Here is a 13,068-nt window from a genome sequence, read left to right on the forward strand (position 1 = left end):
TGTTTGTCTCTATTTTAAATATACCTAAATATATTTGGAGTATTTAATTGAGGAGTAACTCTTTGTCTCTCTCTGTGTGTGTGTGTGTGTGTGTGTGTGTGTGTGTGTGTGTGTGTGTGTGTGTGTGTGTGTGTGTGTGTGTGTGTGTGTGTGTGTGTATGTGTGTGTGTGTATGTGTGTGTGTGTGTGTGTGTGTGTGTGTGTGTGTGTGTGTGTGTTTATAATATATCCTCCCTCTCTAAGAAAATTCCAAAAAACGACTACAAGGTCTTAAGTATTCATTAATGTGAGATATAAATTAATGCTTTTTTTGGGACCAATTAAATTAAAAAAAAAATTTTAACTAGATAATTTTATATTATTTATTATATTTCTTAATATTATCTGTAGGCTTGTAAAGTGTCACAGGTTTGACAGCTGCAGTAATGGACAGTAGGAACTTCAGCAGGGAGGGTCAGGGTGGATGATCAGAGGGTAAAGGTCAGCAGTCTGACCCTGGTTTGAGCCTTCAAACAGATGCAGTATGGCTACAGCTCAGTTAATCTTTAACATAATTCATTCAGATTTAAATAGATAGAATAGAAAGTTTCGTTTTACACTTACAGTGTACTGTTAAATCTCAATTAAACTCTGATAAAATTTAATTTTATTATTTTCTTCTATTGTCTGCGAGAAGTTTAATTCAGGAAGAAAAAAATAGCGCCACTGTTCTATTTCTCAATACACTCCGTGTGTGTGTGTGTGTGTGTGTGTGTGTGTGTGTGTGTGTGCGTGTGTGCGTGTGTGTGTGTGTGTGTGTGTGTGCGTGTGATATTGACGGAGTATAGTCATGCGTAAAAGTCGCGCGTACTCACAGCCCCATGCGCGCCGCTGTCTTATTCAGCACCTCCTTCAGCTTGTTCTGCGGTGCGTTTCATCCGTAACGTCACGTTACAAAGAAAAGAAGGCCTCACAACCTCAGAGGTAAAACTCAGGGCGCCGTCAATGGTTGACGTCAACAGCCTCGCGGTTAGAACAGAAGTTACGGGAGTTGCTCCTCTTCCGCTGCGCACGTGGAGATTAGAGAGAAGTCTGTCCTGTTTAAAGAGGGTGTGGGTGTTAAAGATGCGCGCCTTAAAGCACACGACCCACCTCAGTCATTCTCTGTTATATTTCATTTCTAAACTCGGAAATGCCAAAACATTATTTACTTTTCATGTAATGGTTTTTTTTTTAATACACGTGCATTCATTGAGCGTCAACGTAAAATTCCTTGATACTTGATTTGTTTGTTCTAATTTTTTAAAATCTTTTAGTCTTCCATTTTAATATACCCTCATCTATCTTCTTTCTTCAGGTTATTTATTTAAAGAACAAGAACGTAATCTGTAACTTTTTATGTATTACATTTTATTGCCTTATATTATATTTCAATTGTATCATATTATATCATATTGCTTTATTTTATATTATATAACACTATATTATATTATGTGATATTATATTATATCATATGATATTATATTATGTAAATGCACGTTATGTTTGAGTGCTTTATAGCGACCGTATTTTAAACTGATAAAATATATATGCGGATTATAATAAACATATTATAAATATAAATATAAATATAAATATAAATATAAATATATATATATATATATATATATATATATATATATATATATATATATATATATATATATATATATATATATATATATATACAGTATATATATATAAATGGGGTGACGGTTATTAAAGGAAGTATAATCTGAACCGCATGATAACAGCGGATTGTGCAGTTGCTGAGCGCACTTTAATTTTCTATTGAACTGTTTTATTATTTGCAGACATTAATGATGGCCAATAGTAGCCCAAATCATCTCGATGGACCGTTTTCCTGATAAATATTTTAGGTCATCGTATTATTTTTAAACTTCTATTTAAATCAGTTTAATTTTACTGATGTTCTTTTCAATTCAAGTACCATCAGATTATTTCTGGGACCAATAGTGGTTCATAAATCCGTGATGGCGAGCTGGTCTTTCTGCTCAGTCTTATAATACGGCGCTTCTTTTAGATGACATTAAATAAAGTTGTTCGCGCTGTGACGTCTTAAATTTTCAGTTTATCATAAAGTGTCTGTCGCTGTTTTTGGTTTTGGGCGTTATGGCAACGATCCTAAACACAATTGAGATTGTGTGTGTGTGTGTGTGTGTGTGCGGGCGCGCGCGTGTGTGTGCGTGTGTGTGTGTGTGTGTGTGTGTGTGTGTGTGTGTTGTGTGTGTGTGTGTGTGTGTGTTTGAGCGTTCTTCGCTGCGGTGATAAAACGGACCATCAGCAGTAATCTGCGTCGATACGCGCCGGCAGGGCCGATGAGGGATGGGGGGACAAGCAGGAATTAATTGCTGTATATAGTTTTGTGTTTGTGGAAAAGAGAGAGATAGAGAGAGAGAGTGAGAGAGGAGGGGGATCGATCCACCGGCCACAGGGCCGCTATTTATCATCCCAACACGGCCGTATAGAGGTCTCTGGGGCTTGTGTGTGTGTGTGTGTGTGTGTGTGTGTGTGTGTGTGTGTGTGTGTGTGTGTGTGTGTGTGTGTGTGTGTGTGTGTGTGTGTGTGTGAGTGTGTGTGTGTGTGTGTGTGTGTGTGTGTGTGTGTGTGTGTGTGTGTGTGGTGGGGGGGGCAGGAATAGAGCAGTCACGCAAACACACCGACCTTGATTATTAATTACGCAAATCTATAATTACAATAATAATAATAATAATAATAATAATAATAATAATAATAATAATCATTATTATTATTATTATTATTATTATTATTATAACAACAATAATACTAATAGCAAATTCATGTCGATAGTGAATTCACCTGTATGCTGGTAGTTGATGAAAATATATCTTACATTTTGTAATCACTATATTTTGTTTAGTTTAAGGTTTTTTTCTTGTACATGTCTTTATGCTTTCATATTAAACGTTAAATTATCATAAATTTATTCCCATAAAAATTGTACTGAGAGTTATTGAGTTACAAATATAAATGAGGACGCAATCTTTTTACACTAAATATTCTAATTTGATTGTGCTGTCATAGAGAAATTCAGATGGTGAAAACATGTAATACATTTTTTGATTTTTTTAAATTCCTTGACTTGAAGAACGAAGAAGGCTTCAAATAATTTCTATTGTAAGTATAAGGAGATAAAGAACACAGAGAGCAAGATTATGTAAATTCCTCTCAGAGGACAGTCCAGTGATTTAGACCTACACTTTATTTAAGGGTCTTCTTGTCAGGGACAAACTCCAACAACACTGAATCCTAATGGATGAAATCTGGATGACATGTTTGGGTTATCTCCCTGGTGAATGCCCATCACTTTCACACTCCAAGCCTCCAGTTTGTAACATGGACTTCCTGTTTTAAATTTCTAGTCTCCAAGGCCAGGCAGATATAACCCTGATGATGTCACTATGATATAATTGGTGCTGGGTTTTTTTTCAGATTTGAAATTCTTCCAGAAAGAAAGACATGACAGCATTAACTGCATGTCTCAGTGGTGTGATGATAGCAAAACTAGCTTTTTGCTTTATGTAGTAGCACTAGCAAAAGAATTTCTAAGGCTTGTGTGTAGCAGCGCTCAAGGCTGCTATCTGAAATGAGACCACTAAACAGCAGTGATGTTGTTCTCATACATCGACATGTGTGCATGCTGACCATGGTTTGTGTGATGTTGACATCATATACCAGTGTGTGAGCCGATGCTAACTGTAATGTAACACAGACACACAAGCTTGAGTTAATTTGATTTGGCAGAGGGTGAAGACGGAGGGGAACTGATTCAGATGGAGTCTGGATCTTTCTACTTTTGGTTTTGTGGTTTCAACTGATTGACTTCACAATTTGTCCAGTAAGGACCTGGGGTTTTCGATACTTCTATGATATTACATCTTGACTTAGTGACAGCAGAGAGCTTGTTTTATAAATAACCACTTGAAGTTTACATGTTAATTTTTTCATTGATCCTGTGATAGCGCTGTCTTGGAATTAAGTTGAATTAAAAAGAAGACATCAGATCAGGAAGAAGAAGAAAATAAAAAAAAGGCATTGAAAGAGGAGGAGGAAAAAGAGGATATAAGAGGAGTACGCTGCCATCACATTTCTAAAATGTATGCTGTGTCTAGAGTTTGTGGTTGATGAGGTAACGTCAGGGTTAACTCAGGGTTTTCATTGTTACATACAGTGTAGCTTTTTCCTGCACAACATTTCTATTCAATGTTTTAAGTAAAAAAACAATTGATCAGAAAAAGTTTACTGATCAATCAGTGCTATGGACAATAACATTGTCATTTTAAAGAGATCCCAGTTGGTGCACACAATCTAAATCTCTGTGTAGGACCATCTACTGCAACTTTTTTTATATTTGCAAGTAATGAAATAGATAACAAAAAGGGATTGTGGTATGGTGAACCTGTTTTGTTGCTTTGGCCAAGATTTTTTAGCATCACAGGAAGTGGTCGCTGGTCATCTGTGTCAGTTGAAAGGACATCCAAATTGCGCATCCCCAAGAACAGCCCACTTTAACCTGTTACTTTACCTAGCTTCATGCATCCCTTCATTCTTCTTGTCAGTGCAGTAAACCTTTAGAGGAACTGTTGGTTTGTCTCGCAACACTTTCCTTGATTGCCCATCGCTGCCTGTTGTACAGCTGCATTTACAGAGTGATTTGTGTTTGCTGTAATGTATAAACTGACAGACGATGTGTATTTAAATACTTACTCTGTACCAAGATCAGTTAGTGGCTTAACACTGACAAAATGTTAATGATGGCCTCTTAGAACAATGAGAACATAGATAAAGTTGTGTTACAATCCATGTAGCACAAAAGCTCATCACATTAGAAATGGTACAAGCTTTGCAGGCTGAATCTGTATTTATATCATTATATTTTTGAAATATGAAACTCAATAATCTCCAAAGTAGCCCACAAGTCTATTGACATAGTATCTTCTATTTTTGCAAGACAAAACGAACTTCAGTTAAAGATATACATATTTTCTAAACAATTTTTCAGATCGACTGTCACTGAACAAAAATGAAGACACACAAAGCATTTGGACAGTTTTATTACATTTAAATTTTATTTTGCTCTTAAATTGGCAGCTGGTATGTTGATAAAGAAAACACAGATCAATTCTCACAGTGCATCTGGACTAAATATCCAGCCGTCAGTTTGAGTATAATTTAATAAACTTAATTACATCCACGGAGAGAGCTCTGTTTCTTAGTGTCCAGCCGCTGTGTAATCGTCTCCATTAAATGTGAGATAATGAAGTCATGTTCGTACTGCTGTACTTTGATTTGTGCTCATCACTCTTCATAGACACACAGAGGTTGAACAGGCCAGTTTACTGTAGTTGAACTGTGCTTCAGAAACAGCAAACATGCTCTAATCACTATAGTTTCACGACTATCAATCTATTCCACTGACACACTGTAAAGCACTTGTTTCTGTTTATTCTGACGTTTGAGGTCCAACCATATGGCAGCCCCTGGACCTGTAACCATCTTAGTAACTAAGAGATAAACAACCTGGTTCACGCTCTATATTAACAGATGCAGACTGATTTTTTTGTCAGTTCTTCAGATAAATTCAAATCTTAAATCCATGACAGTCGGTTCAAAGAATAACAACCCGGGCCTTATTTAAAATGAGGATGAGATCTTTCAATTCCAGTATACGGTACAAGCTAAGTGTGAAGGAGATCAAGGAATCTGTTCACCTGTGTGCTGCTGGAAAAGCCACTCTCATCGTAACATATTGGTGTATACAGTATTTGACCTGACAAATATTAACTGTAGACAGACACCACTCTGTCTTCAATAAAAATGGCCCTGCATCAAATACATTACAGTGATTGGTTAGGGCAAATCAGTATATGAAAGCAGGCACACATCAATGTGATATTGCTGGACTGACTACTGTCCTCGTTTGTGAAAACAAAAGTAATTATGCCGAGAAGCATGTTGCATTATTGAAACAAATGTTCCATATCACATTTCAGTGAAAAACAAACAAAATACAAAAAAGAGCACATTTGAAACATCTTTGCTTACCCCACTCCCCAAAGAGTGACAAATTATACTTTCTTTTTTAATTTTTGAGCCCCAGGCAGCTGAATAAATTCTCATGATTTCTGATTAGTGAACAATGAAAGATTGACTGTGAGGCACCTTAAACTTTGATAATAGGGCAGGAAAGGTGATTACAATATCAGGCCATTTGTGCTGATATACTGTAAAACTTAAAAAGACAATATGCTGTAGATCTGGAGCAGAGTAATGACAGGGGCTTTTCATTGACTCACTGATTTCATCTGGTTTTATTTTTCAGTGATTCGTTATATGACTCTGATGTTTGGTCATCTTCTCCATAGCATAGATCGAATATAATATCCACCACCACTAAAGGAATGGAGGAAAGGTCACAGCAGGTTGAATGTGTTCCATATTTTGGTGATTTTGGGGAGATGTGATGTCCCCAGATGACTCCCATTGATCAATAAAACCATTTAAAAGGCACAATTTTAATAGTAATGGCACGCAAACAGATTAATTTAATTGTGTTTTTGTAATTACATTTTTGGAAATCAACATCTACTTCAGCCCACAACAAAATTTAAATCATAAACAAAAGTATCCTCAAGACATTACAGGTGACTCATTTTAATCTAATTTCATTGTAGAATTTATAAAGTTCTACTGAATGTTTTCTGTCTTCTTGGAAGAGAAAAGCTTGGACTGGGGTGGGGTTTGTGTCCACTTGATGACTGTCAGTCTAATATTTATTCTCATTTCATCTTGTTTGGTCTCCACAGAGAAAAAAAACATTTTAGCAGCTAGATATTATTCTTTCTAGTTACTTAGTGTCTGCTTGTGTTGATCTAGTGATGAACAGCAGGAATATAACCTATCCAACATTGTGACCGTACAATGAAACCAAAACTACGAGCTAAAGGAGGCTAAAATGCTTAGTTCAGCTTAGCCTCACTGTGTGGTCCATTCTCATCTGGACCCACAGCTGTGCTGGAAACAAATGCAGGTCTTCATTACGACACTTATTAGGTGTGGTGGTGTGTGTTTGTTACAAGGGCCAGGACTTTGTGGCGGCACATCAAACTGCTCATTGTTTGGTGCTTGTAATGGCAGTAAGTCAGGAAGTGACACGAGCTGTATTTTATTACGTAACAAATTGCTCCGGATTAGAGTAAGTTAGGATGAAATACAGAAATGGAAAGAGACACTTCCAAATCTCAAGGTATGAGAATTTAGATTCCTGATATGTTTATCAGGCAGATGATCAAGGTATGCTTCAAGGGATGAAAATGTTTAAAATCTTTAGGAAGATGCACTTAAAACAAAAATCCTAATTCCGTCGGGAGGAAAAAGCACAAAGTGCTTGCAGACGTTTTAACTGGAAACGGCATCCAGCGCTCAGAGATCAGAGGAAGAGTGGAGCTGTCTAAACACTGGCAATGGATGTAACAGAATACTGAGTTTGAATGATGGGCAGTGAGGAGAGCACCCTATAATAAGTTCACAGCCAGTTCATCAGTCTGAAAAAGAAAAGAGAAGAACAGGGAGGGAGAGAGAAAATATATTTACTGAAGAAAAGACAACAATTTAGCAGCAGTGTAGTATTTTTTAACGGTGCTATTAGTTAACACTCGGCTAGCAGTAATGTTTAGATCAGATGTGACATAAATGACGTACAAATGGTGTTAATGTCAGACAGGGCAGAAGAGGTCAAAAGTCACTTATGTTCACATCCCGTAAAAACACAAGTCTGTGTGTGTGTGTGTGTGTGTGTGTGTGTGTGTGTGTGTGTGAGAGAGAGAGAGAGAGAGAGAGAGAGAGATTTTTTTTTTTTTGTGCAAAAACACTTTAATCTCATTCAAACATTTTGCAGTTTTACATTAGATGAAAGCATTTAAGTGCCTCAGAAGATCTTTTCCAAACAAACTTCGATCACATTTAACATTTAGAACATTTAGAACATTTAGAACATTTAGAACATTTAATTTCATCTAATTTTTCATTAGATGAAATTTCAAAAACACTAAACACTCAAAAACATTAAACAGCAAGAAACAAAGGGAAATACAATATAAAAATTAGTGCATTATAACAGGAAGTTTGCAAAAGTGAGGTGGTCATCATCTAAAGTGCATAAGACATTTTTGTAACACCAGATGTTCCTAAAGTTATTCAGGTCTTTTGTCAATTTATAGAAACCAAATTCTAGTTTTAAGCGACATCTGATGTTACAGCAAAAAACAGTAGCTGCTTCTTGAACGCTATTGTTTTCAATTTTCCTCTTCCTGGTCACATGAATTGCAAGTTTTGCCTCCCCAGAAATAAAATGTAAAAGCTGCCACTTTCTCTGATTCGATCTATTGTACCCAGCACCGTAGATGAATTTCCTGATAGTAAAGTTTTCATTGAACAAGTTAAAAACATTCGTTAGAAGAGTGAAGAGCACTGCAAGTCTCCCACACTCACTGAAAGTATGAAAGACTGTATGAAAGTATGAAAGTATGTAAGAGAGAGAGAGAGAGAGAGAGAGAGAGAGAGAGAGAGAGAGAGAGAGAGAGAGAGAGAGAGAGAGAGAGAGAGAGAGAGAGAGAGAGAGAGAGAGAGAGAGAGAGAGAGAGAGAGAGAGAGAGAGAGAGAGAGAGAGAGAGAGAGAGAGAGAGAGAGAGAGAGAGAGAGAGAGAACAGACAGAGTTTGTTTGGTCTTTTTTTCATGACAGTGTAAACAACATATATCAGTCAGAAGTAGATCTTTTCAATTCCAAGCTGGATCATTTGCATATGAGTTCCTCAATCTGTTACATGTCTGATTCTTGATGATTGGGCAGCAGTGTGAACATCATATGTGATCTTCACCTCAATGAACATGCTCACATTATTGTTTTGTTGTGTCAGATGTTTGTACATTGATGTAAGATACAGTATGACTCACTCAGTGAAACAAAATCTGAATAGTCAAGACAAAAAATCAGACGAGAGAAAGTCAGAATAGTTCCACCTCTCACTGCAGTGTGAATGCGATACCCTGTCATGTTCTGACATAAAAACACTTGAACAGACCTCACAGAGTCAAACTCATGTCATCATCAGTTGACGCTGAACTGTCGTCTGTCATCTGTCTTCACTGGGAACTCTCTAATGAAGCTGAACACTGAAAATAACCTTGAGTGTGTTACTGTGGATGGATGATTCAGCTCATCTACAACCAACACAGACGCGTTCCCACTGTTGAAGAGGAATATTATGTTTATGATGTATAGTAAGACAGGCTTTATTTTACGCTCTCACAATGAACATCCTGATCTGAAATGTAGATGAAATTATTCTATATGAGAGATAGGGTGAGCTCTGAAGAACCGAGGTCGGCAGTTTCAACTAACTCCTTTTATGTTTTGAAATTTCCCAGTTTGGGATAAATAAAGTATATCTATCTATCTACGCATATGAAAGTTGAAACACATCGAAACACTTGCCAGTACACGTACAGGTGACAAAAGTGCGTGAGCATAAGCAATCAATGTACTCCATGCAGCACATCTAAAGTGACTCTATTATACTACACGGTTATCATTACTGACCCACTATTTTCTTTTTAGACATGTAGTTTCATATTGTTTTTTTGTTTCAGTTATAAAAAGTCCCGGATCATGAAAAATCCAAAGTGGGGAATTTTTCCATTAACTAATAAACCTCGTTAACTTTTTGTTGTTTCTATATAAGCACGATACGGTTTAATTCACTTGTGTCAATTACGGTGTAAAAGTAGCCATTCGTCTTTCAAAAGACGGATATTTAATTTTGGGAAAAGAGAAAAAAAAGCCAAAATTAACATCCTCTTTTTCTCAGCCTCTCTGCTCTGTGTGGCTCTGTGGGAGATTTGTGTCAAGATAATAATCTCTCATTATGTTGCTTCAGTCAATCCATTACTGTCGGACTGCATCTCTGAGTAAATGTTGACACTTACTAATTCCCAGCAAAACGCTACTCGCAACATTTATTCTGGAAAAACACAGAGCAAGGAGGACTTTTCTCATATGCACTTTTTTTAGGAGTACAGTACTTCAATCTGACGCCATAATTCTCATCTTTCTTTGATTCTTTTTTTAGTGTTTCATTTCAACAAAAGATTATAAAATATAAGCTAGGAATAAAAATGGTCTAAAAATGGTAAAGTAAATAAAAAAAACACTCCAAGAGTCTTGAAACATGTAAATGACAAAAATTAGAGGATGAAGCCAGGATGGTGACACAGCATCTAAAAAATCACCTTGCTTTATTCATCATGATGTTCTGTCTTTTCATCTTGTGCTACAAAAAATATATTCTCTCACTTTATTGTGAATTTCCTTTTTATTAAAGATAAGTCTAACAAATCTTATGCTGTATCTCTAGGTTGTGACATGTGTGCAGACAACAGGAACGGTGAGTGTCCGATGCACGGCCCTCTACACTCGCTGCGTCGGCTTGTCGGCACCAGCAGCACAGCCGCACCTGTTACCTTGCCGGACGTCCCTGATTGGCTCAGAGACCTGCCCAGAGAGGTGAGGCATCCTATCTCAACTTCAGCTTGACTGTGTAGCCTGTGTGTTTGACTGAAAATTGTAATTGAATTTGTTTTAAGGTCATTTTAATCATAAAATTGACAATTAATGTGGAACATAATGTGTTTGGATTGGAATCTAGACTTGGAGCCTTTCTGTGTATAGTTTGGATGTTCTGATGACCTTATGTAGAATAAGCAGTTTTAAGAATGGAAAAATAGATGGATGGATGTTTTCAAAACAACTGCCATTATCTTGTATGAAAAATAGCAATAATTTAATATTTTTATCATAGATGTATGGAAGAAGCAAAAGATTATACAATAATGATCTAACTAAAAAAGAAAAAAATAATTCTTTTTGTGTTGCAAAATTACAGTATTTAAATTTGTTGAACAATATTTGTTAATAAACCATAAAAAGTCAACTTTAACTATTTAACCAGTTAAATACATTGCATAATGATAAATTATAAGATTACACATAATGTTTACCATTTAGTTTTAACACTGCGATTTAAAGAAATGTGACATTTAAATCATTTTATCTTATCGTGATCAAAAACTACATTTAAGATGTATCAGTCAACAATTTCCAAGTTATGACAATTATGTTATTATGTCTAACTTGGCATTGTTTACTAGGAAATTGTTTAAACTGAACAAATAATCTATCGTAATATTCTTCTTCTATTTGTTGGAATTCAGTAGTATTGAAAGTAAACTAAGATCTAATTAAGTGTAAGTAAAGAATGTATTCTTTCAAATATTTTAGCAGACATGAAGCTATAAGTACTTATAGAGTTCATAGCGATGTGTTTTATCTCCTTTGTGTTGTGTGTGCAGGTGTGTCTTTGCACCAGTACAGTTCCTGGTCTGGGTTATGGGATCTGTGCAGCCCAGAGGATCCCTCAGGGGACTTGGATCGGCCCATTTCAGGGCGTCCCTCTGCTGCTGGACAAACTCCAGTCGGGAGCCTTAAGAAACTCTAGACATCTGTGGGAGGTAAACGGGGAAAGCCTGGGGAAGACTTTTGGGTTCTATAGGGTTCCACACTGCTTGCAGTTGTCAGCTCCAGTTTTGCATTTCTGAAAGAGATTCTGGAATTTCCTAGATTGATTAGCTTTTATTATTGTTAACTAAATTCACTAATGTCATAAAATCTAACCAAAATCATAGTAACTTATCTCGGTTCTTGAGTTTATAACATGACACATTCAATATTGTCTCCCAGACATGTCTCTGAAAAACAAACATATTTTGCTGTTGCATTTCTCTCTCTAAATTTGACATGTCAGGAAATATTGTTGGGTTTTTTAGTTGGAGAAAGCAGACAGGTCAGTTTTGTGGAATTTAAAACTTGCAAAAACGATTTGATTTCATGGTCCTGAAATCAAAGTATTAATTTAGAATTAATAACAAATAAGAACCACTGCTGATGTGGTTAGGGTCAGGGTTTGTTTTTATTCATATATTGTTACAGGCTGCAAGACATTTTAGGACTGCAGTCATTTTCAAATACCTGTAATTAATGTTCATGTTTTTATCTTTTTTTTTATCAAGTTGCATTAATTTTAATAATTATATTGTTAGAAACTGTCATTATATATTGTTATAGTTAGTTGTTATAATCCTAAGAATCAATATATAGTTAGTTTTTTGAATATTTTTATATATTCAATTATTTAAATATTTAGGAAAAGTAAAGTTTTACTTTGCTACTTTGTTAACCTGCAAAAATACTTGTGATACCATGGCTGTTTTTGTGCACATGCTAAAAGTTTATGTTTGTGTGTGTGTGTGTGCGTGTGTGTGTTTGTGTGTGTGTATGTGTGTGTATGTCATGCGTGTGCGTGCATGCGTGCGCGGCGTCATGTCACCTCTCAGTCCATTGATCAGAGCAGATTGTATTTACATACACTGGCAGGAGAAAGTCAATGTGGCAGTTATAAACAGCTGCATTAGCATTAGAGAGAGAGAGAGAGAGAGAGAGAGAGGGAGAGGGAGAGAGATGGGGAGAGAGATGGGGTGGGGGGGTGCTACAGACAGAGATAGATGAGTCCCTTGTGGCCAGGCTGGTAACGGTCAGTCAGACGTCAGTTGAGCGGACATCACTCTCTGCTGGAGACTGCATGAGGACATCAGGAGGGGAGGGGGTAGAAATGGGTTGGGGGTGTAGTGGGTCAAAATTAGATGAGGGTGAAAGGGGTGCTGCAGAGGGTCAGTGGTTGGTGGTACAGCAGAAGCAATGATTTATGTTCCAAACTTTGAAAATGAAATTGTTGCGTTTAGTGGTCGTAAGATTTTAGCGATAACCAGTTTTTGATTCTTTAATCTGACTCACACTCTACATTACAGACACATGTAAACTCATATTCTGACCTCTTGATTACATTCAGCTGTTTAAGTCACAGTGAAACAACAGTTGAAGTCTCTCCAGTAATTTG

General features: G+C 36.5%; 1 protein-coding gene across 1 annotated transcript in view; it reads left to right on the forward strand.

The window, feature by feature from the left end:
* The window catches only part of prdm6 (PR domain containing 6), a 92,155-nt gene that overhangs the window by 2,629 nt on the left and 76,458 nt on the right, over positions 1-13,068 (forward strand). Inside the window, exons 5-6 of the mRNA XM_068310086.1 lie at positions 10,474-10,622; positions 11,468-11,626. Coding sequence (XP_068166187.1) covers positions 10,474-10,622; positions 11,468-11,626 — 308 coding nt within the window. The remainder of the gene's footprint in view (positions 1-10,473; positions 10,623-11,467; positions 11,627-13,068) is intronic.

This window comes from Antennarius striatus, chromosome 3 (genome assembly GCF_040054535.1).
Source record: "Antennarius striatus isolate MH-2024 chromosome 3, ASM4005453v1, whole genome shotgun sequence".
Classification (NCBI taxonomy): domain Eukaryota; kingdom Metazoa; phylum Chordata; class Actinopteri; order Lophiiformes; family Antennariidae; genus Antennarius; species Antennarius striatus.